The sequence below is a fragment of the Vidua chalybeata genome, chromosome 17 (genome assembly GCF_026979565.1).
Source record: "Vidua chalybeata isolate OUT-0048 chromosome 17, bVidCha1 merged haplotype, whole genome shotgun sequence".
Classification (NCBI taxonomy): domain Eukaryota; kingdom Metazoa; phylum Chordata; class Aves; order Passeriformes; family Viduidae; genus Vidua; species Vidua chalybeata.
Genome location: NC_071546.1, coordinates 8,190,994 through 8,216,136, shown reverse-complemented (window position 1 = coordinate 8,216,136; position 25,143 = coordinate 8,190,994). Strand labels below are relative to the sequence as shown.

General features: G+C 42.2%; 1 protein-coding gene across 8 annotated transcripts in view; it reads left to right on the top strand.

Moving 5' to 3' along the window:
* The window catches only part of ZBTB46 (zinc finger and BTB domain containing 46), a 47,653-nt gene that overhangs the window by 10,835 nt on the left and 11,675 nt on the right, over window positions 1-25,143 (top strand). For 7 of the 8 annotated variants that reach the window (XM_053958447.1, XM_053958445.1, XM_053958446.1 and 4 more), the window contains 2 exons: window positions 4,743-5,712; window positions 20,573-20,854. In XM_053958447.1, coding sequence (XP_053814422.1) covers window positions 4,743-5,712; window positions 20,573-20,854 — 1,252 coding nt within the window. Of the gene's footprint in view, window positions 1-3,842; window positions 3,934-4,742; window positions 5,713-20,572; window positions 20,855-25,143 lie in introns of all 8 variants that reach the window. The other variant, XM_053958448.1, reaches the window with a different exon arrangement.

Below are 25,143 nucleotides of genomic sequence, written 5' to 3'. Positions count from 1 at the left end.
AGTGCACTAGTGAGCATTTTGGTGCTCTTTACCTTTGGTCCTTGGTATTAAACATGCTGAGAAAATTGATACAGATGAAGTGCCATGTAGTTTAAATCTTCAGTTCACTTACATTCTCAGAAAAGAAAAAGTAAACAACCAACAAACAAATCCTAACAACGGCAAACCCTCCCCTCCCCAAAAACCTTCAAGCCTTTTTTTTTTTTTTCCCTGTTTTCTTTCTGAGGGAAGGAAGTTTATTTTTGTCCCCACTATTTCCCAGGGGATTGCTCTGTAGAGGGTTTTGTGTGCAATTCATTTCTCATCTATGACTTTCTGTCAAAATTCAAGTAATACACTGAGATTTAGATGCAAAAAAATTGTGCCCCCTAATTTTAGTGATGTTAAGATTTTGGTTAGAAGACTCATTCCTAGCCTGAGAAATTTGCCAATAAATAAATATTTACTCTTCTTGAAACCTTCCCAATGGGAAGTGAAGAGTGATTTAGACTCTTACTGTGCCATCAGGTGCTGTTTTCATGTTGAAATAACTGTAATGACAGTGCAAAATAAACCTCTTTCATAGGTTCACTCTAGCTAGGCTTAAAGATTGTATCAATTATTAATGCTTACTTCAAGACCAGGGTTTTCTGACATGAGAAATAAAAGCAAGCCTGTATCTTGACAGAAGTTTGCATGAAAGTGACTCTTCAATCTGCTCACTTTGTGTTCTTTTTGTTGTTAGGTGCAATGGTTTGGGACTTTTTTTTTTGTTGTTTTTTTTTTTTTTTTTTTTTTTTTTTTTTTGTTTTGTTTTGTTTTTTGTTTTGTTTTGTTCTTTTTGGAGAAGTAATAGACTTGAATTACTGTACTGCCTGTAGACTGGCTTATGAAGAAAGCCTGATCTGCTACAATTTTATTTAGTGGGAAATCCTCAGCTGAGCTTTCCTGGTTCGTTGGCTTCCTGGAAAGCTGTGTTGTGGCCATGTGGCCTAAAGAATCCTGATAGATGGTCAACTTTTAAAGCCTTCATGTACTAAAAAGACCTGAGATAAACCAAAAAATCCATCATTAATCTCTGAGGTCTGTTTCTAAGAAATCTCCAGTTTGTTCCGTCTTCACTGTGCTTCTACAGAAATTTGAAGGGTACAGCTTTTCTGAAGAAATCTTTCCACAACATTTTTTAAGTGGAAATAAATATTCTTACCAGTGAAAGGAAAAAAAAAAAAAAAAAGGAAAAACAAGCCATCAACAAGCCACAAAACAGCATATGAAATTGGAACACAAGAACAGGGTTTTAAAGCTTCCTGAATTTTTAACTACTAGCAAATTGCCTTAAATTTAACTTGGATTAATTCCCTAGTGATCCTTGACATTAAACGGATGTTCTGGTTTGACATGGGTAGACAGAAAACTAATTAATTCCTCTGAATTTGAGGCATATTTAATTTTCTCCCCTAAAGACCTCTTGTTTAAAAGGTACAATGCTGTGACAGATGTTGGATGTGGAGTGATGGGTGTGAGGGAGCAGACCTTGTGGCAGAGGAAGATCAAGACATCTCCAGTAATAATTCCTGATTTGGAAACCATTACATTTTATTGATTTCACTGAACACAGGAGTATCCACCTCACTGCTTGCTTGAAGGTGCTGTAATGTGCCCACCTCAGTGGTCAGAAAGGAGTCTTGCAGAGATTTTTATGTCTTTGTGTTTAGTAAAAATTCTCTGATATCTTTTCTCTGACCTTATCTTCTGTTTCCTAAAGAGATGAGCGAGAGCTCCATCCACCCATCTCAATGCCTGAACCTCAAACTGCTCCAGTCTAAACCAAAAGTAGCAAGAGACATATTTTAAATTCTGTATTTCTGCCACAGGCAGCTTACAAAAGGACAAGATGTATCTGGAGTGGACTGTTATCAGGAGGGGGGACCTGACCCAATGAACTAAACTGAATAAATGTATGAGATAGCAAAGAAATAAAATCTCAAGGAACTAATACAATTTCCAGCTGAAGAATATTTCCAGTTGAAGAAGGAAAAATGTTGTGCCATAAATTCACAAGAGCAAGTGGAGACATTGACAAATACTGTGATGCTAATCTGTATGAAATTGAGGAAGAGAAAATTATCCTTGCAGGAGATTTCCTGCCCTTCCTCCCCACAGTTCCAGGGAGCTGGTGTCTTGGAATGTGTATTTTAATATCCATGAAGGAACAGTGAGAGGAAATGCCATATCCAGAACATTCTGACCCTTACCTCATTGTGGGCTCTGAGGTTTTCTTACATCTTCCCCTGAATTGTGTGGATATGGCAGTTGTTGGAGACACGACTGGTGATGGACAACTCCCTTTATCCTATGTGGCAACTCATATTTCCTAAGGGGACTAAGCTGACTCTTCAGCTCCTAAAAGTAGATGCAGTAGTGGTTTCTGGAATAAAGACAAAACTGAACTGTCACTCTGCCTTAAGAGGTGGTTCTTTCCAACATGGAGCTGTTGGGAAGTGCTGGCAGCCACCTCCAGAGCCTGGATTAGAGAGATGCTGTGCTGGCTGCTGCCATCACAACCTTTTCAGGCCAAACACCTGAAAATTAATTTATTTTTCTTTCCATACTCCCCAACCCTGATTCTTGGTTTGATTTTCATCGATTTATTTTGTTTATTTGAGACAGAGGTGGTGTCTGGGTGAGGATTTGGTTTGAGGTCTCTGGGCAGATTTCTGTGGTAAATAGGTGTGTGCAGCTGCACTGGTATTGACCTCTTTCAGTTCAATAAAAAAAAAAAAAAGAGAGAGATTGGTTTCTCTGTGCATTCTGTGCTTAATTCTGCAGAAAAGCTGCATGCTTTGAGGGGGATGAACACAATTCAGCCTGCTGGTGTTGCAGGAAGGTCTCTCCTCTCTAGAGGGAAGCAAGCATTTCTCGATGATCATTTGCTGGCCTTGCAAATTAGGATTTTTGGGGCTGCAGAGAGGCAGCTCCATCCTTGCAGAACTGGAGGAGCTTGGAGCAGTCTTGCATAACTTGAACTTTTGAATCATCCGGTGGCTCTCTAGGAGAAGGTCCCACCTCACGGATGTTCTGTGGGCTGGGAGGTGCTTTCCTAGCCCACAGTGACTAAACTGCAGCTATTTTGCTCCTGCCAATGCTAATAATAGCACAGGGTAGGGGAAGGGGGCAGGGTCCTTGTGGGTCTGTGTTCCACAGCCCAGGAAACACACTTGAATGTGCCAAGGAAACTTCCTGAATCACGGCTGTGCTGCCCACTGCTGCGAGCCAGTTTGAGCAGATGGGACTGGATTTTGCGTGTGAGCTCTGTGGATGTTAGAAAGGTGCTCCAGGCTGGAAACATCCTCCTTAATGCCAGTGCTAACCCTGAACCATGTGTGCTTTAAGGCTGTACGACCTCAGAGGTTTTGTTTTTATGAGTAACAACCAGTAGCCTAAATCCAGGCTTCTGATGAGTGTGCCTGCACATAATAACATTTGGAACTGGGTCCAATTTTACAGTTGTTTGCTGACATGTGGATCCTCGTATCAAATCTACAGTTGGGGCTTTTTATATTGGAACAAATTTTAAGCTTCTGAGAGAAAGGAGTAAGATATCCTTCACCTTGCTGCTCTTAAGTAGTTGGACCATTAAACCACTGTTCCATGGTAGATAAATCTAGATAGTAAGTTCCAGAAAAAGTGGTATAAGCTAAAGAAAATGGCAGAATTGAATGCCAAAGGATTTGTAAAGCTGTGGAATCAAAGGCAAATATTGAGTTGCAAAGATAGTAACTGGAAAAAAATCAATCTGAAAATCCTTGCACTGCTGATTACTGTTAACATTTAGGACCTTTTTTTCTGTTTTGGGGTGTAAGAGGAGGAGAATCTGGAGCATCACTTAGAAGATACCTTGCTGCTGGCACCAGCTCGCCTTTTATTTTGGATAATACTGCCAAATTCTGAAAGGTGATCAAATGCCCTGTGAATTTTTCTCAGCTTTATATTGGTCATAAGGATCCTTTCTTTATGTGATCATGAGAAGTTCTCTACTCGGTATCTGAGGGTGGCTGCGGGGTAAACTTGGAGATGTAAAGCAAGGAAATAACATGTTTATTGCAAAGATTGCTTGTAAATAGTTGAGCTTCAAATAACATTAATTTCGTAGTTGTGATCTATTGCCCATTTAGTTTGGGTGGGGACTTAAAACTTTTCTTGGATTTGCTTGTTGCTCTTGTGACTTTTAAACTATTTTATAGGCCCTCCACGGGAGTATAACAAGGAAAATGCTGGGTTCAATTGGCTCTTGCTGTTTGAGGATTTCAGCTCCTCTGTGTGCTACACAACACTTGTTCCCTCAAGGAGAATATGTTACAGTGTGCCCCTCAGTAGGCTGTGGGCATCTGAGCATGGTTTCAAGTGCAGTATCTCTTTCAAAACCAAACTTCAACAAATTCACAGTAAAAACTGACAGCTGTTGTTCTCCGGTTACTTCAGATGGGTTTTTTTACAAGTTTGTAGTAATTTAAAGAAACATTTGCTCTGGGATGTTATGAGCCATTGGAGGATTGGCTTCAAATCTAGTCCTTTTTAATGTAAATTATTTGAAGTCTGGCCAAAGTAAGGTGCATTTTGTAAAGAATGTGGAGGCATTGCAGGCAGTAGCTGTAGTTGTGGCACTCTTCCCAGATGAACCTGTTGCTTCTTTTGGTGCAACCTGGGGTTTGTCTCAGCCTTGTCTTGGATTCTGTAATCCTGTCATTTCCTTCCCCCTGCAGGACTTGTGGAAGAGGAAACATAAAGATCTCCAAATGAATAACCGAAAGGAAGATATGGAAATTGCTTCCCACTACCGTCACCTGCTGCGGGAGCTGAACGAGCAGAGGCAGCACGGGATCCTCTGCGACGTCTGCATCATCGTGGAGGGCAAGATCTTCAAGGCTCACAAAAACGTCCTCCTGGGGAGCAGCCGCTACTTCAAAACCCTCTACTGCCAGGTGCAGAAAACCTCGGACCAGGCCACAGTCACCCACCTGGACATCGTCACCGCCCAGGGCTTTAAGGCAATCATTGACTTCATGTACTCCGCACACCTGGCGCTGACCAGCAGGAACGTCATCGAGGTGATGTCGGCTGCCAGCTACCTGCAGATGACAGACATCGTGCAGGCCTGTCACAACTTCATCAAAGCAGCTCTGGACATAAGCATCAAGTCTGATGCCTCGGAGGACCTCGTTGATTATGAGCTGGGAGCCCCTTCCAGCAGCAGCACGGACGCTCTGATTTCGGCAGTCGTGGCTGGCAGGAGTATATCCCCCTGGCTGGCTCGCAGAACCAGCCCAGCAAACTCCTCCGGGGACTCAGCCATTGCCAGCTGCCATGAGGGAGGGAGTAGTTATGGGAAAGAGGATCAAGAACCAAAACCAGACAGCCACGAAGACATTTCGTCCCAGTCTCTCTGGGCTAGTGACATGGGCTATGGGTCTTTGCGTATCAAAGAGGAGCAGGTGTCACCGTCCCACTACGGAGGGGGTGAGCTGCACTCTGCCAAGGATAGTGCAATACAGAGTGGGTTCTCAGAGCAAGGAGTGGGGGATGGCTGGCAGCCCACGGGCCGCAGGAAGAACAGGAAAAACAAAGAAACTGTGAGACATATTACGCAGCAAGTGGAGGATGACAGCAGGGCAAATTCTCCTGTGCTGCCCATTTTACCTGCCTCAGGATGGCCGTACAGCAGTCGAGACCCAGGTAAGTCATTCTTCCAGTTTTTGGGGATGAAACTGAAAGCGTTGAGTTAATTAGATCTGTTTATGGGATGATCTTATCAGCCTCTGAAATAGGAGCTTGCCAGAAATACAAAAATGTAGAAACTTGTGTTGCCAGCGATTCAGAAGCACCAAGCACTGTGTGGTTCAGTGAGGAGCCCCAATGGAGGCTGGTTCTCCTGTAAAAGTGATGGTTTTGTTTTGCTTTTGAACCCCAAAACCACCGCTCTAATTGTTGGAATTAACGAGAGGAAAGGTTAAAATAATTTATTTTAGCAGGTGTGGACATTGATGTCAAGGTTGAAGAATTTTCCTTTCACTGTATATTGATGATGCAATTACACCACACACGCAGGTGTAATTTAGTCTTACCGATAGCATCTTCAGAATTTCCTGATATTCAGGTGTCACTTTCTCTTGGGTAAGAAAACCACCACAGCTTCTTGCTGGTAATGGCAGGATCAGTGTTTAGTAACTCTCAAAAACAACATGTTTTTCTGAGGCATCACTATGGCTTCAAGTGTATTTTGATGTGTGACTTCTTGTGGTCTGAGACAAGTGGCTGCGTTTTTAAGTGTGTAGCCAGTGAGAAAATTGTTTTCTTGACTTCCTTTGAATCTTCAGTAGTTATTTTTTATGTCTCAAGATAACTGTCCCATTTGATTCATTAATCAGTGGCAATAAATAGATTCAGGAATGCTACTGGACTAGGAGTTTGGTGGTTTTTTCTAAGGATTTACGGGAGTGTGTTAGTAAACTCTCTCAAGCTGACTTCAAGAACTTAGTCTGTGTTGTGAGTTAGCTTGTGGTTTATTGCATACCAAAATCCAAGTCAGCCAGGAGAAGGGTGTGTGAGATTATAGACTTTTATGTTGCCAAATTTGGATGAAAGAAACAATACAAAGAGTACTGAAAGTCTTAAAAGTCTTTATGGGCTGAAAAAAGGAGGTTGAAGTTGCTCACCTACTGGAGTTTAAATGTGGTTTTCATTGAGCAGTAACTCTGCAAATGTCTTGAGATTTATTATGTTTAATGGTTATCTGCTGCAGCAAGATAATTGCATGTAATGATTGTAATTAGCTGATGATAAAATCTAAACAATGTCAGTTAGAAGAAAAATGTGAGATAATTTAAGGCAACAGTGATTTATGAAGAATTTCAATTTTTGCAATGCGTGTATTTTATCCTTGTTTTGAGTGAAGACTCAGCATGGGTTACCTGGTCTCTGTTCTCATGCAACTATTTTTCATTTTCCACGGCATCCCATAAAAACAGCTCAATCACTTGTGCTGTCTGAGGGATGTGGGTTTGGAGGTACCTGGAGTGAACCAGACATGTTGGAGTGGCTGCAGAAACAGAGCTGCTGCTCTGATCCTCTTGGAAAGCTGGGTGTAGACTGAGTGTCTTTATGGAGAATAGTGCACAACAGAAGAGATTGTATTACTGGAAGCTGAATGAAACTTAGATTATTTAATTCCTAATTGTTAGGGAATTAAATTGCAGTGGCTGTTTGCAGATGAGAGGAAGATGGCTCAGGGGCTTGACTCAGCACAGTGCTGAGACAGCATGTCAGCAGACACAACAAATTATTTGTTCCAAATATTGCCTTAAATGCAGTTTCCAATAAAGGAGGTGGTTTCAGTGGTGGGAAAAGGGCAACTGGATGGTGGTGGTTGGGGGAAGAATATGAATATTCCAATAGTGCTGGTAAAAGAAAAGGAAAAAAAATGAGTGGCAAGACTTGCTGTCCAAAATGAACAGGTTTGGGGGCTGCCTGTGCTGGCAGTGGCAACTGGCAGAGAGCAGTGTGTCCATGAGGAACAAGAGGGGGGTGTGGAGACTGAGCTGCTCCTGGGCTCCCCATATTGGCCATCTGGAGAGGTGAATGCAGGTGAAATTCTCCTTTCTGCCCCGCTGGACAGGGAGGTTCCTCTGCATTGTGGGGCCTGAAATTGTGGAATGGGTGAATGTGGGCTTAGCAGCAGGGATTGTCTCTGCAAGCCCTGCCTGTGTTGTAGGTCAAGTTGTGGTGTCTTTGGGGATTTTTTCAGTATGATTTCAAAGGATTTGAGATCTGTACATGTTCAGTTTCGGTTAACCTTGGACACCTTGTCCACAGGCAGCCTCTCATGTGGTGAACCTGTGGTTTGGGGGGGAAATCAAATGGGCACTCAAGTGAGGCTGCTGCTCTTTCACTGTGAAGTAAAAGCAACCCTGCTACCCCAAAAACACCCTGTCTGGGGCCCTGCAAGCAGTAGGGTCTTCTGGTATTTCCCATATCCAGCAGATGGGAGATTTTTTTCCTGCAAACTTCATATCCTGAGCTACAGAGTAGTGTTTAGGCTGGATTTTGGTACCTCAGGTTCTTCCCTCTCCTGTTAGAATTCATCAGTGCTGTACAGGTGTTGCAGACTTGACTCTTAAGTATGAAGAATAATTGATTTTCTTGTGTGCAAATGGGTAATGACACAGTGCAGACGCTTGTAACAAGTATTTGGGTTGTGTTTAAGTTTCAGCTTGAAGTTGTCTTTGATTTAGTCATGTCAGATTTCATTTTTTAAAACATACTTCATAGTCTAGGGCTCTCTTTTACCTCATTTGTTTAGAAGTGTTCCTATCAGCAATGTACACAGCTAAGATGGAAAGCTGCTCACTCACTGAGGAAATGGGTGTTGAATGTTCTTTCAGAAGTAATTGAGAGGAAAGAAAGTTGCCTAGAACTCTCTGTTCTTTAAGGCTCGTTCATTTTTCTTCTCCTATCCATTATTTTAAGATGCTGCTTGCTAAGGCTGAAAGCTCTTGCTGGGTTCACTGGGGTGGTTTACAAATGCCTCTCTACTGCTGGGCTAACACAGACATTGCATTCTGGAAATGCAAAAGCTGGTTCAGGAGAATACTTCTTCAAAGCTCAGTCTTCCTCCTGAAATTGTGTAAGGTACTCTTTTGGTCTTGGTTGCAAACAGCACTGCATTTCAGCAGCATTTTGGAAGGGGACTCCTGCAAGTAACCATTGCATCACCCTTTAAATTCAGTGATTATTTGGGGTAGGATTTTGACAGATGAAAAATACACTTCCTACTCCTCTATTATATATAGGATTATTTAATTCTTATTATATTACAAAGAAGCACATTGCTGTCACTGAAACTTTGCTTTTGAAACAACTCGGCTCATTCACACTCAGCAATGGTGCTGCTTTCAGTGGGAAAAACATTCTTATCAGTACAGGCAGGTGTATTAAAGTGTCCCAGATACTTAAGTAGACTGTTTAAATACAAATCAATGACATCTCAAAAAAAGACATAGATTTTATTTAAGTTGAAAGGGTAAGAAAATTCTTTGCGAGTCTGTTGATTTCCCATATGCTGGTGGGGTGCTATTCTGACAACATTGGTGATTAAAATAAAAAGGAGTGTCTGAGGTAATCTTATTAATGGTAATCTAACATAATGGAAATAGCAAGAGATTGTTAATGTCTGCTGTGAAGATTGTCTTTTCCATCCAAGAAAGAATTATCAAATAGGATTTGCAGAAGAATGCAAATGGAAAACTGAGGTGCTGGACTGGGACTGTGATTCAGCTCTCAGTTTCTCAGGGTGGTGTCAGTCAAGCACAAAGCTTGACAAGCACCATCTTTTCATGCTAGTCTCTATTTATTAATTTGGACTGTCTGTTTAGCATCAAACACGTTGCATTTTGTCTTTCTCATCCTGTTTGGGTTGTTCAGGATGTCAGTCTGTCATTCCTTGTAGGAAACATTCATATATATGTTTTCCTCATCAAGACACATTAACTTGAAGCAGCAGTTCTCCAAAGTAAACTGAAGGATGGGCTTTTATAAATAATAACTTTATTCATAATTGAGCCAAGAAGAATTTCCTCCATGGACTTGCCAAAAGAACAGGTCTGCCTTTTATTTTATCCCTTTTTCTTGAATTTTATAGGTTTTCTAAACATGGTTTTTAGTCTTTGTTAGTTTTTGTATCAAAGATGCTTACGAAATTCAGAAGTATTCCTGTGCCTTGAACATCTTTATCTGCCTTGGGTTCCTGTTCTTTTAACCTGGCTGGATAAAAGTTTTTCAGGATTACACATCCTGAGTGTGTGGACTACAGGATCAGGTGGTGTTTGGAAAAGAGAATGGATATCTTCACTGTTAAGCCAGCAGAGTGTTGCTGGTTTTGCCTCTTCACATAATGGAAAACTGTCACTTGAAGGGTGTCTTCTGAAGAATTTATTGACGCCTTTATTAATGTGTTAGTTCAAGCATGGTAGTTATGATTCAGGAATTTATTTCCAAGGAAATACTCCCACACGTCTTCTGAGTGTTTGCACCCAAAAGCTGCAAGTGAATTTCTGCGTGCCAATTGACTGTGAAATGAAGCTAATCATTTTAAAAACAGAGCAGCCCTTTCTAAAGGCGCTACAGTTTGGGAACTCTTTTCTTTCCTTTAATACGTGTATTGGAATTGCTGTGTTCTGTTAAGAAGAGCTTCAGGACTTGAGTAAGCCCAGACTAGTGACCTCCATGGGAAGGACAGGCAGGACTTGGCTGTATCCCTCTGACTTTGCAGAGCTCACAGTTCCTTTAACGTTTTCCCCATCAAAATCTTTAATTATGCACAAGTTTCCTCCCTCCTGGTGAGGAGCCGCTGAAGTCGCTGGTTTTCCAATGCCACACGTGTGGCTGCAGTGGCTGCTGCAGGAGCTCTGCTCCCCAGGAATTCTGGAGACAGCTGGTGTCGTCAACATTCCCCATCCCTTTTTCTGCCTTGGTTTCCAGAGAGCAAATTATGATTACAGGAGCTGTTGGGGAGCACAGATGCTGAACAGTTGGATCACACAGGGAGCTTACATTGCAAAAAGGCTTCAGAGGCAGGCAAGGAAGGGCTCATTCCAGATGAACTCAACAAAGTTTCTGCAGGTGAGGTCTCTGGACCCGAGTACAGGCAGGTGAATGTTCGGATTGCCTTAGTACAGGATGAGTTTATTCTTGAAACAAAGTTGGTTTTTCTCAGCAAGCTACTGGGCTTCTTATATCTCTGTCCCTTTGTCAATGCAAATCTTCAGATCTTCCCTTGATTTATATTTTCAAGTCATTATTAAATAAGTAATTCCCCTGTTCCCATTGTATTTGGCAAGCATGTTGGTCCACCTAGAGGAATCCAGATTTTGCAAAATGACAAAAGGTGGGAAAGAAGAGTGTGGTGTTGGTACTCAGGATTCAGGTAAAGATATTTGCTCTGTTCTACAAGACAAAAAATGAATGTATTGAAGGAGATGCTAAGAGACATTTTGGAAGCAGGCAGTGTTGAAATTATCCAGCCAGAAAAGTCACTGGGACAGAATACAGTCAGTTACTCTTCCTTTAAAAGGATTTTGATTTGAAGAGAGGGAGTCTCCAGTCCACCTGCCATGGTCTGAGTGCTGGTTGCAATGGGAAAACTTCAGGTGTTTTAATGGTTTGCTACAGCCATGACTGAAAACTGGGCTGGCTAAAATTTCAGTTGTCAGATGAATGTCTGATGTCCTAAAAATCAACAAAGGCTCAAATTTTAATAATTTCTTACTTGTGGTTTGTTACTTAGACCTATTTTATGCCTCATTTTGGAAAGATCATTTTTTAAGCAGGATAGGTGTTTTGGATTAAAACAGCTTATTGGAAAGGTGTTGGAGTATTTTTGAGGGTAGGTAATAGTAAACTACAAATTGCCTACCACTTGGAAAATTAAGTTCATTACTGCATTTTTCCACCTTCTTTTACAGCCATGACATTGCAGTTATGGTGCAAGGTGTTAAATCTTTGCTGCAATTGAGGGGGTTTTGCTGGGGAGATATTTTGATACCCTGGTGAGCAGTGATGCAGCCAGGCAAGGAGGGGTTACAGCTCTGTGCTCTTATGCCACCCCCTGAATTCTTTCTTAGCCCAAAATCGGCTTAGCCTGCATTCCTTGGGCTTAGGAGCTGCCCAGGTTTCTGGACCCTCTCTGGAACTCTTGGTGTGCCTGAAGCTGTGTGGAGGTGGCTGAGAGTTGCTCAAAATGTAAAACCAAATAAAAAAAAAACAACCCCAAACACCACTGATCTGTGTCCACATTGAGAATTTTGCAGAGGGTGCTCAGTGAATAATTCAGGTTATCTGTATCACCACGGCTACAGGCTAATGGAGTTATTAGGATAAAATCTTTGCAGGAGTAACTTTAGAATTTCTGTTATTGAAGGGTTAGGTCAGGTTATTTTCAAGTTTGGAAACTAAAATCATTGCTTTAAACCCAGACACACTTACTCCCTGGCTACACCCTGCCTTTAAAATGGTTCCACCCTAAACCAGCTTTAGCTCAATGCTCAGTGTCTGTTTCCTTTCCCCACCCTGCATTCCCCAGGCTCCCAAGCCCTCCTCCTCCTCTTCCTCCTCCTTGTGGTAGCAGTTCTGATTCTGTTAATCTGCTTTAACTCCAGAGATCAGAGGCATTTTCCCTCTCTCGAGTGCCCTTCTCACTATTTTATTTGTGCCTTGTGCTCTTCCTTAAGGAGATCTCAACTTTTCAAAAACTTTTTACCCCTTTTTTCGTTCTTTACTTTGAAAATTTGAGTGAGAAATCAATAAGCTTTTGGCATTTTAACATAAATTCTGTTCCTACTTTGCAATCAGCCCTGTTCAAGCCTTCAATTTCCTTATTTGCAGTGCTGCTTTTGCATTAAAATGTAGTAGGAATTTATTCTTAAGATGCAGTGCCTGGGAATCAAACCCAAGCTTTTCTCTACTGGCCTCTGATTAATTTTTTATTCTCTTTTTTTTTTTCCCAAGGCACGTGTTTCAAAAGGTAAATATTTGTTCTGAGGATTTTCAGAGTTTATAACTCAGCATTCTGTCATATCACGAGTGCCAATATTCATATTTAATGTGGTACTTGAATGTTTTATTTCTGTCCCTTCATGTTTGTGTCTTCCTCTGTCCTGAGGAGCAGCAGGGAATAGTGTCACTCCTTTCATTGCCTGAATTAAGAGACTTGGAAAAAGAGGTTAAGCTTGCAGTACTGTTAAAGTGATAGTCTCAAATTACTCTACAATTCTCTGCATATTTTGGAGAAACAAGAGTGGTTTAAGGTGTTTCTGCACTTCCCAGTCATTCCTGCTCCTGCAAGGACACTGTATTATCCCACTTTAGAATAGTTTCTAAAACAATTAACTCACCCAGTTTAACCATTTCTCTCTGTTTTACCTTTTTTTAGGAAGATCAGCAGTTGGCCAGGTTTGCTCTGTAGCCCAAGGAACAGTTGAATTGAGGTCACTGACAGGAGGTGGGGGAGCAGCAACAAGCAGCAGGGTTTGGGCCAGGAGCTCCTTTTGCTGACCACAGGAAAGTGTCTGCAGAACTTGATTCAATGGTAGAAAAACAAATATTACGGGAAAGAGATTAAAATTGATTATTTTTTTCCAGGTACCAGGAGGAGTAGAGGGAATTTTCCAGTTATTTGTACACTGATTACTGTTTTGAGGAAGACAAAGATGGGGGTACACTTGTGCTTGGAACATGCTGCAGGAATAGCAACATAAAACCAGGTCATATTTGTGTAGAACAAGCCTGGTTTATTTTAGCAGTAGTGTTCTAGAGCTGGTGAGGAGAATGTTTCTGCTGGTAAAACACAGAGAGTGAACATCCTATGGCTGTAGGCTGAAAAATTATATTGAAGCCTCAGCTGGCATGGGCTCCTCCTGACCCCTCCAGAAACAGGAGCAGCATTGGAAATTGGCTCTTTCCTGCAGCACAGTGTTTTTCAGAACTCAAATCCTGACAGTCCCAGGTCACCCTGCTTTGAGTCGTGGTGGAGAAGCTGTAGTAGGGCTCAAACCTCAAAGAAGAGGGTTGGGAAAGCACAGCCTGAAGGACACCAAGTTTTTTATTCCATAAGGATTCACTTAAGATATCTTACAGCTTTCAACATAAAGGCAGTTTTTAATGATCATATGTGTTGTGGTTAAATATCTATGTTTGCTTGATTGTTTCCTGCTCGAGGAAATTGGAGCTGATTCTGAATGCTGTGCACATTTATTGTATCCACATGTCTGCTGTTATGGTTGTAAAATAGTGCAAATCAAACCCAATATAGCTCATGGCATCACTTCCCCATGTAAATATTGCAGTGGGTGAGAATGCTGGGGTTTGCTTAACAAATAGTGAGTTGTGAAACACTTTTGGAAGATTTCTGTTAGAAAGGAGGAGGGAACTGAAATACAAACTTCAAGGATATTTTTAGCAGCTGGTAAAAGATTGTCATTTTTCTGCCAGCCTGTGTGCTCCTTTTTTTTTTTTTTTTTAAATTCCCAATCAAAAACCACACTATGAAACGAAAGCTATTTTTTCTTTTTTTTTTTTTTTTCCCTGAGAGTTTAAAAATTAATTGCCTTTTGTACAAAAGGAGATCAAGCCAAACCTTCCTAAACTTACACAAGAAACATCATCCCTGGAATTCTAGATAAAATCAACTGTCAGACAGATACTTGACCCAGATAGGTTGAAGAACCAGAAAATTAAGTCTTTTATTTCACCTAAGTTTTTTTGGGTCACATTTTGTCAGTGTACCTGAAACAAAAGCTGAGTTTAAGTGGCTCCCACTTTCCTTTGGTACTTAATTGCACTCCCACGCTCTCCTGCAGTTGTTCTGATGAAAATCTCTGTGACCATGTAGAGAACCAGATAGGGGAACTGATCTGCACTTAAACTTTTTTTTAATAAATTAATTTATTTTTAACATATTAGTTCCTGTCTCAAGTTCAATCACAACTATACGTGTGGTCTTGGTGCCACTGAGGGAGTAGCAGGGGAGGGTGCAGGAATATGGCATGGGAGAAGTTGCTGATGCTGGGACCTCTTCCCTTTTTACTTGTCATGATGTAAACAGAAAAAAAAATTATGTTTTCCATCACACTAAAAAGTATCCAGCTGTGTGCAGGAGAGCCAAACATCTGCCCCAGGAAGTGCGATGCCCGCAGCCATCCCAGGCTGCTTCCAGGCCTGAGGCTGTTGACTTTGTTCATTAACAACTTGTGTGGTGGGATGTTGGATGGCACCAGGCTGGGAGGGATGGTTGGCTGGAAGGCAGCGGTGCCAGGCACAGCAGGAATTCCACCAAGACAAGTGTGAAGTCCTGCTTGTGGCACAGGATAACCCCCTGCAGCAGTTTGGCAGCCAAGGAGAGAAGACAGCAGCTTTGCAGAAAATGTCTTCTGGTGAGTAAGGAGCTGAAGAGGAGCCTGTGTGCCCTCGCAGCCAGGGAAGGCTGGCTGCCTGCCTTAGGAACAGCACTTGGAGTACAGGATCCAGTTTGGGCATCTCCAGGCCAAGAAAGACTTTGACAAGCTTGAGCAAGTGCAGCTGAGGCCATCAAGATGATGTGTGTGAAGAGAGGCTGAGACAGCTTGGTTTGAAATCTTGGAGAAAAGAAGGGGAGTAGGTGGATTATCCAGGGCCAGACCCTTCTCAGATGTGGGTTGAGAAGGGATGAGAGGTAATGGATGTGAGTTACAGGAAGGGTGAAAGGAGGAGATTCTTCACAAAGTGGTCAAAAGGTGAAGGAAGGACCTTGGGAAGTTGTACTCTGTCTTCCCTGCTGATATTCACAACTGGGCTGTACAAGCCACTGGACTCTTACTCTAAAAGTAGCTCTGAATTCACTTTCAACCTGATTTATTCTACAATTCTTAAAGATGACTCCAGGTGACAGAGCAGTAATGCTGCCCTAGGTCAGGATGACTTCTCACTCCCCTCTCTGATGGTGACACTGCTTCAGACTAGGTCCAGCTGCTCCTCTCTCCAGGCTGGACTTTCCTGGGTTCTTGCCTTGCTGACAGCAGGACTCCTGTACCTGGAGGTGTCTTCCCTTCCTTCACCTTTCCACCTTCATTGGGTCCTGCAGGGGGGGTGAGCTACGGGAAAGGCTCAGGAGCTTTTTTGGCATGTGGCTTGAAATGCCATTGTCTTTGGAGGCTGTGGGACTTTCACAGAGTTTACTCCAGGTGCTGAGGGCTGAGACCACCAGCTGAGAAAGGTGTGCTGGAGGGATGGCTCATGAAACACCCTGCATTCCAGTGCGGCTTGGGAGGGCTCCTCAAAGATTCCTGAAATTTGCCAGGCAGGTGGAGAAACACACAGGAGCTGCTTTAAAGCTCTGTAAATGGTAGGTGAGGTACTGTTGCCATCCTTTGAAGGACTCCTGTGCCTGTGGCTGGCTGCCCCTCGCTGCTGGGGGTCACCTCTGTCACACAACTCCAGAGACCGGGGCCACCGAGGGAGGAGCATCCCTGCTTTGTGCTCCTGCCACACTGAACGGGGCTGTGAGGAGGTGACAGATCCCCTCTTACCTCGAGACTGTAATGAAAAGTGCAATATTGAGAGAGAACAACCTTGCAAAACATTGCCTTTAGTTCTTGTGGATAAAGCTTGTTTCTGCTTTGAGTTTTCCAGCAGCAGATACAACCTTGTATGGCTTTTATTCACACCTTTCTCCCTTCTCATGGGTTTAGTTCTCCAGCTACTGATTTCTAGATGTTCAATTGTCTACGTGAGAGAGCGGGAATAAAAGATGAAAAGGGGAAAAATAATTAAAAAAAAACAACTATGAAAGAGAATAATAGCATTGGGAGTCTGGGAAACCCCACTGGGGGTCTACTGAGAAGGTTAAAACACAGTACAAACAAGAAATAAGTGGTGTGAGAGAAGCAGATGCTGAGGAGGTACTTTGGTAACAGCTGAGTTTAAGCTGTAATGAGAAAAAACTACAAAAGCAGGGGGAAGAAATACAAACAAAAAAAATAGTTTGTGTATTAAAGTAATTAATTAAGGTAGTAAATGGAGCCTTTAAAATGCAGCCTTTCCTTGCTGTTGCTGGGATGGCATGTGTGTTTTGTTCAATTGTTGGGCTAGGTTTAATGCTTTTTACTGTCAGCTTCTTCCTAGATCTTTGAAAATGAATTACCACATTAACATTTGGATACTTTTAGTACATTGCATTACTTTGATTTGTGCCATAGCCCTTTCCAGGGGGCTGCCAGATGTCTGTAGTGCTTGAATTTTTGTGACTAGTGCAACTTGCTTTTCCCATTCCTGGGTTTGTGACAGGAGCTCGGTTTATAGGACTTCCAGAGCTCACACAGTAGCCACCCTGGGTGTGTTGGGAATATTTTACTGCTCCTGTTGTCCTGGTGTGAGGTTTATTCCTCTTCATGGATCTGTTAAAGCCTGCCTGGTCTGTGTGGCTGGGAATGAAGTGTGTTTTGAGCTCAGCTGGGATGGGTGACCTCTGTGAGAAGGTGCTTGCAGTCCTTTTATCCCTGTTATGTGATGCTTCGTGTGTAGGTAAGAACTTTACTGTTGTTTTCAGAATTGTATGGAAGTACTGTTGCCAAAATTGTCAAAAAATAGGCTCTGTGTTTTATTTGACAATAAAAGCTAACAATAAAATATTCACCCAAGTCAACAAATTTAAGAAAGCTTTTCTAAAGCTTCTGTGTTTTGGAAAGTAGGCTGGTGTAATAGAATAACTGCAAAATAATGATTTGCTAAAGAGACTAATGAGCTCAGTTTTCCGAGCAGCATTAATCCCGTGTTTAGCTCGGGATTTCCTGCGTGTGGAACTCTGCAGTCGCAGGGGCCGTCCCAGCAGGGTGAAAAACGAGCTCTGGAGGGCTGGGATGGAGCTCTGGGGCCCGTGGCAGTGAATAATTGCAGAATAGAAGCTCATTGACTAAAGCCTGGTTTACACGGGGCTGAAGCGCTGTAGTAAACAGTTTGGATTACTGGGAAGTGACGGATGCTTTCGATTCATATAATTCTTTGGCTAAATCTTGTTAAAAGGAGCTGCATTCTAGAGAAAAGAGAAGTGGTTTTGGAGGCGCTGTGGAGAGGAACTTGGTGCATTTTTTGGGTTTTGGTGTGCTGAGAGTATTTTAGTACTTATGTGACTAAGTGGATATTTATTTTGCCATAATGTGTGTTTGATTAGATTACATCAGCTATAAATACTGGAAGCTCTGAAGCATCTATTTCACTGTCTGTCTCTAATCTTGGCTTTTGAGGAACGTTTAATGTCTTGTTGTGGTTACAATTAATCTGTGTGTGTTTTAGCAATTAGTGTTTATGTGCAGCGGGCAGCAGCCAATTCTGGCAACTGTCAATCAGCAGCTGTACCAGGCTCTGAAAAGGAGTGCAGAAAGCACAAGGTGATTCCCTGCCTGCCTGGTAACTTGGGAATGCAGTTTTGTGGGCAAACACCCTTTCTGGCCCGAGTTATGTGCTGTGATTCCCCATGTAGGCAGTGGGACAGTGGTATTATTGTGGCTTTGATGTGATGCAGCTCTCTGTTACCTTACCAGTTTAATGGGCTAAGCTTTCATTTGCTTCCTTCACCACTTTTTTTAACAGCTGCTGGTTTTTACTGTCTTGTAGTTTTCCTTTATGTAGACATGCTGGCTTGTTTTTAAAAAACCTTCATTATCATCTAGAAAAGTGGATATCCTGTGAGCCTCTGACGGAGGGATGACAAAATACATAAAAATTCAAAGCATTTGAATTCTTCTGCTTGGCTAAGATTTAATAAAACTGATAATATGAAATTATACAAGCAAAACACAGATGGAGGAGGGAAAATGGTTTGTTTTAAACAGAGAGCATCTCTGGTAGTTCACATTTATGAACTTCCTACTGTGTTTGTAGCCCCCCAGCCTTGGGCATTCCCTGCATCTCCAGGGTGTGGGAGCACTCTGCCTGTGATTGCTTTTTCCTTATTGTTTGCTTTGAGGCTGTTTGTTTTTTAAAGGAACAACTTCAGCAGTAGGATGTACTAGCAGAACAGTGCAGCTTAGTAGAACCAATCTGAACATGTTCTGGAATCTGATATGCCCTGAGCTGGGACTGGGAAATTTGCTGGCTGCTCCTGGCTCCACAGGCTGGGCACCTTGAGCGAGTCCCCACGTCTTTCTCTGGCAGCCACCACCTGTGAAATGGAGATAAAAATAATGATCTTCCTTCAGCTGTTTTCCAGGTTACAGGAGGTGGGCACAGTACCAGTGTCCTCATTAGCATTTTTTAATAAGGCTCTGCAGATTAATGCCTTGCCCTGGTTTGAAGCTGTAGAAACCAAGGGCTGGTTTGTCCCACTGCCTCCTCCCTTCTCCTGAGCTTCTGTACAGGAGTGAATTTATTGCAGTGCTGTGTGTGGACAGCACCTGAATTCCTTGCCCTGAAGAGCGCAAAGTGAATTTATGAAAGCAGCAGGTATTAATTTTGTAAGTGTCCTACCACTGGTTTGAGCTCTAATAGTTCCCTCTTGCATTAAGTAGATTTAAATCTCTTTTAAACTAGGAGGCAATAAAATATTCAGGATCTGCAAAACAGCTTCTTTCTCCATCTGATAGCTCATTATCTGTGCCCTCTCTTTGGATATAGATTTTTTTCCCCTCTACATTGATAGGAGAAATGCCACAAAGGCATAAGTTTGTTGGGAAGCTTCAGCTCCGTTTGCCAGGTGCTCAGCTGGGCTTTGAGTGTGTCAGCTGTGTTTGCTGCTGCAGATTGGGGAGTAGGTAATTGCAATTTGTTTTATGCACTTCTAAAATGGGCTAACAGCCCTTTTTGTGTGTAATTTTTGTTGTTTCATGTGAAGAATAGAGAGGAGTCTGAGAGTAATTTTCCTTTACATAAAAATACATAAATTATTTAAGCTGATAAGAGAGTCAAAGTCCAAACAAAGGAGGCTCTTCAATTAGACTTCCCCAAAAATCCAAAGATAAGCTATGTTTTCACAGGAAGGAGTTTGCTTTATTGTAGCTTTTTTGGTTTTGTTTGGGTTCAGTAATTGATATATTTGTTACTAATATGTTATTTTTTTTATACAGTTTCTTTGTAGTTACATGTTGTGAAGTGGCTGATTCGGTTTTTTTTTTTTTTTTTTCAACTGTAACATTTCTGTATAAAACCCACCCTGTGATATATGCTGGGAACCAATGGTTGCTGTGTATTTTTTAGAGAAGTGACCCCAAGGGATTTATACTCAGCACCCCACTATTAAAGGCTGTTTATTACTGGGTTTCTCAAAACCTTCATCATGGGAAAGAAACAAAGAGTGAAAATTTGGGCTAACTGGAGTGTAAAATTAGGGAGAAAACAGAACTTAAACCTTTAAATGTAATTTCAGTACTAGCAAATTATCCTGAAATCTTAGTTTAAGATAAATAAATAGTCTTATCCAGGCTGTGGGTAAAATACACATCCTCTGCCCTGCCTTCATAGCATGTGGCACTGAGCTGAAGCCCAGTTGGTGGGGCAGGAGGGAAGGGGCTGGAAAAACAGAACCCCCAGCTGTGGGGCAGGAAAAGGGGGATGAGGGCAGGAAAAGGGGGATGAGGGCAGGAAAAGGGGGATGAGGGCAGGAAAAGGGGGTGAGGGCAGGAAAAGGGGGTGAGGGCAGGAAAAGGGGATGAGGGCAGGAAAAGGGGATGAGGGCAGGAAAAGGGGGGATGAGGGCAGGAAAAGGGGGCATGAAGTAAGGAAAAGGGGGGTGAGGGCAGGAAAAGGGGGTGAGGGCAGGAAAAGGGGATGAGGGCAGGAAAAGGGGGGATGAGGGCAGGAAAAGGGGGATGAGGGCAGGAAAAGGGGGCATGAAGTAAGGAAAAGGGGGGTGAGGGCAGGAAAAGGGGGTGAGGGCAGGAAAAGGGGGTGAGGGCAGCACTCCCATGTGAGAAGCAAAGCCAAAGCCAGCGTTGCTGCATTGCTGGTGCTGTTTGGCGGACCCGCAGCAGGGCGGGCCTGTCCCAGTGTGTCTCTGACAGCATCTCCCCCGCTGCAGGCGCTGATGCGGCCGGGACGGAGCCCAGCAGCTCGGACAGCAGGGTGGAGCGGCCGGAGCCCTACACCAACGTGGAGGAAGCGCTGCTGGGAGGGGAGTCCAGCTACATCCACCAGCCCCTGACTCCGGACAAGGAGGATGCGCTGCAGGCCGCCACCGTGGCCAACCTGCGCGCGGCTCTGATGAGTAAGAACAGTTTGCTGTCGCTGAAAGCCGACATGCTGAGCGAGGACAGCTCGCTGCTCTTCGAGTACCTCCCCAAAGGCACGCACTCGCTCTCCCGTAAGTTGGCCGCCTTCTGTTTTTTCTATTTTTTTTTTTTTTTTATTTCTTAGTGACGCTTTAGGGGAAATCTTTAGTGAGAAGAAAATACAGGTCACCGCCTCGTTTGTTGCTGCTGGTGTGTTTATATCCAGGTTTAAGTCCTGCTTAATCCCACTTTCCATAAAATATGGAAACTTTCGTCTGATTCTGATCCAATTTGTTGTTAACTGCTGAAGTCATAGAAGAAAATATTCAGCCTGTAGTGCTTGCCCTCAAATTTCTGTTTCTCTCATCTCACACAATGGCACTTACAAACAAAATACAAAGTATTTGAGTCATTACGGGGAAGGTTTTGAATCCAGACTTGATTGATGTTGAACAGCTTGAATGTTGCTCCTGTGTCTGTAGAAACAATTGGGGTGTTGTAGATTGCATGATCTATATTTCTTGCAGTTTAATTTTAGACTTGTAAGTAGTGAGCAGCTATTGATTTTCTTATACTTGCACCTGGAAATGAATGTTTTTCTACTGGTGATCTGTTGGAGACAGCTGATGTGAAACCATTAGGTGTGGACAGCTGGTTTTTCAGCCTATTTTTGTGTTTTCTTCATTGCAGCCTGTTTCTCTAGTGCATAAAGAAAGAAATTATTAATGCTGTATCTTAATAATACTCTGAGAAGATACATCATTTGTGAAATAGAATAGAGCAAGCAACAGTTTTCTGAGTACTACATATTCATTTCCAGAAGAAAAGGTTTATCTTTATCTATGGTGAGAAAACTGGCTATGTAAATAGAATGAAAAGTTCACTTAGGATATCTATTATTCTATTTTCTTTTAGTTTCCTCAGTGGGAAAAGATAGATAACTTTAATGGCCATAGAATAAGAGAATGAATCACAGAATCTCAGAATGCTTTGGGTTGGAAGGCACTTTGAAGATCATCTCTTTCCAGCCCCTTGCCATGGGCAGGGACACTTTCCACTAGACCAGGGTGCTCCAAGCCCCATCCAAGTGGCCAACTGATCCCTGGAGCTGTGTGACAAAGGGAAATAATTGCACAATGCAGTGTCAGACTTAGTGTCTCTTTTCACTTCTCATGTCTGAACAATGGAATTGTTTTTAAAAAAATCCAAAAGCCTTAAAGTTTCTGTACCTTATTGTGTAGCTTAAATATCTGTGGGGAATGGCTGGTGCAGTGTTCTGGTTTCTTTCACAGTAACTCACTTCCCGAAGGATCTCCAGTTAAATCAGATTTAGACGGTTCAGACTGGGCTCCAGGGTTGAAAATCCCTCAGTTGCAGTGGAACAGCACAGATGTGGCTCAGTTCAGTGGCAGGGTTTGGGTGCAGGGAGCAGAGTGCCCTGAGCTGGCACAGGGAGGGTGGGAGCCTGGATCGGTGCGCGACCGCGGGTGATGGATGCACCACGGCTTCGGGTCTGTGGCTCCTGACAGGTGAAATCAGCAATTTCATCTTCTGTCTTGATAAATTGGAATAATGACAGGGCTGCCCTCTATCCATCATCCTTCTCCTTGTTGGAGGATTTTAGGTTATACTTAAAAACTGAAACACCACTTGACGTAAAGATAAATGTGTATGAAGCAGTCATAAATCCAGGTTAAAAATTAGAGATTGCCCAACCACCTGAGAAGCAGAGCTTGAGGATGGGCATGGTGCAGGCAGGAGACCAGCTGGGTTTAAAATAAAGCTTGATACTTGTAGAAAAGGGGGGTAGTTGATATCTCACTGAAGGGTGCCATGGCCCAGGAGGTCCTGTCCAGCCTGTATTTGAGGTCCTTATTTTCCAGTCTTCTCACTATTACTTGGATTTCATTCAGCTGAGCTTCAATTATCTCATCTTTATGGAAGCAAAGCGAAATGCCCAAGTCAAAAGGAAGACTTCCTGCTTGGTCTGTAGCTCTCACAGCAGTCAGGGATGTGGCTGTGGCCTGGTAAGAGGATTTTTATAGAAGCCAGGAGTTAAGAGACATATTTTTCTTTCATCTTATTCAGATTCACAGGTATCAATTTATTTTAATCACTTGAAAAAGATCTTGTGATATACGATTCCCTTTTAAGTGGTCATTACTGAATACAACAGGACATCAAGTTTGATGAGAATATTCAGTGTATAAAATGACAGTGAAGCAAGTGGTGAGAAGGTTGTGGAGATATAAAAGCACAGTCTAAGTTGGTGCTGGCTTTGTAGGTGTTTTTTGACATTTTTCTTCAAAAACAATTTGAGGATGTTGAGTCATTTTAATTCCTGGGTTATATTTAAAAAAAAAAAAAAAAGGAGGGGGGAGTAGGTAGGAGCACAGTGAAAAAAACTGAATTTAACAAGAGAACCAAACCCAGCGGTTTTCATCTGTCTTCATTTGAAAAGAAATGCACTAATTTCAGGGATTATAAGTGATCAGTCTCCTCTGACTGTAAAGAAGTGAAGTGTTTTTTAATCTTGGCTGCTATCACTGGATTATCTTCTCTTACAAAGCATTGCAGTACGTAACTGCCTCAAGGAGCAGTATTCAGATTTTGTTTTGTTTTTCTTTCTGGAGGAAAAAAGACTTAATGGAGGTGGACAGATGCAAAGAGGGTGTTAAACATGTTTAAAATTTGGATGAGCTATTTCTAAAGGGGATATTACTCTCCAAGTTACTGCATACATTAAAAGTTTTCACTTGCTCTTCCACATAATTCTTCCTGTTTTAGAAATTAGAGGATATCCCAAGGTTTTTATTTTACTACGTGCTCTTTTTAACTAATTCATTATATGGTCATATGAGGTATGAACTTGACATTCTGCTGGTGGAAAATGAAGCCCAGAATGTGTGTGTGGGGGTGTTATATCACTATGGTGAACTTCTGAAGTTAACCAGTTCAAACTCATTTAAAATCAGAAGGGAAAACTTAAATATCTTGCCATTTGGGTAGCACAGTTGCCAGATAACCTGCAGCTGAAGGGAGAGTTTGATGTTCATGATGTGTGATCAAGATTGACGTTGTTCATATGCTGCTCAGAAACCTGGAACACGCAGGTTTTGCAGAAAAAAATGTGTGAATTACTCATGGGTAACACCGAGGCCGTCTGGGGAACTGTTGGTTACTGAACCTGCCTGGGTTGTTGCTGGGGGTGCCTTTCTGATAAGGCATCATGAGAGTTTTCCTGGTCTTGCCATGTATTCCTGGTTTGTCTCCAAAAGCAGGTGGTTGTTCTGTGATTTCCACTCCAGCAGAGCTGCTCTGCAGAGCTCCTTGGTTTAATAATGTGTCTTATTTCATTTATGAGCCTGAACTTTGGTAGCATTGTTCCGCACGGTTACATCACACGGCCAGGAGTCTCAAAGGCTTCAGTCGAATGTTTGGAGATGGTCTTGCCAAGTATAATCAAGAGAACGAGAATTTTAATTTGCATCAGAAAATGAGGTGGTTAGTTTACACCCTTGTTTTCTCATTAAAAAAAAAGAAAACTTTCAGATCGTCGTGGGGGGACGACTCCCTTAAAGGGCGACTTCCACATTTCAGAATAGCACATTTGAAGGCTTTTTTATATGTCTAAGTTTGGCTTTTCCTGTTTACCCTGTGGCATCTGAAACTGTTTATAGAAGCAATTCCTATGAAGCTTCCAGTCCAAGTGATTATGTGGTACACAGAGCCCTTTTCTTTTGGGCAAACCAGCTAATAGGTTATTTTTAGTTAGTGGTATATTGGAGCCAATAATTTATCCTTGCACTGGATGTTAAGAAATACATTTTACACAGGAAGAAGTTAAAGGTATTCAGTTTGGTGTGGAATTTTCGTACATGGTAAAAGAAGATTTAGGGGAGAATGGATGCAATTTTAAATGAGATATAATGAGATATAATAACTTTGTCTTTCTCCTTTCCACAATATTTTACTGTCCAGCTGTCACAAGAATTCTGTATTCACACAAATATTGCTAAACCCCTGCTTCATTTTCTGTGTGCAGAGCTGACTGAAGGAAGGTGGTTTTGATTTCTGATTTAGAAGTTAAAATACTTTTGCTTAAAATTAATTTTCGTACAAGTTTAGGAGGGAAAAAAGTTTCTCACACTACAAGTCAGAATGGACATAAATCTGTGTTTTTGTGTACAAAGTGTGGGTCATTGATGTGGGTTTCTCTCTTCTTGTGTTACTTGCAGTTGTTGAAACCAAATAAATACTGACTATTGTTTGAAAACTCATCTTTGTGGTGTTGTACATCTTTGTGTGTTTGTATACCTTGGATGATAGTTTATTGCTTCTCAATGCTTTATTTCATTGCTTGTTCATTTGCCTTAGGTTT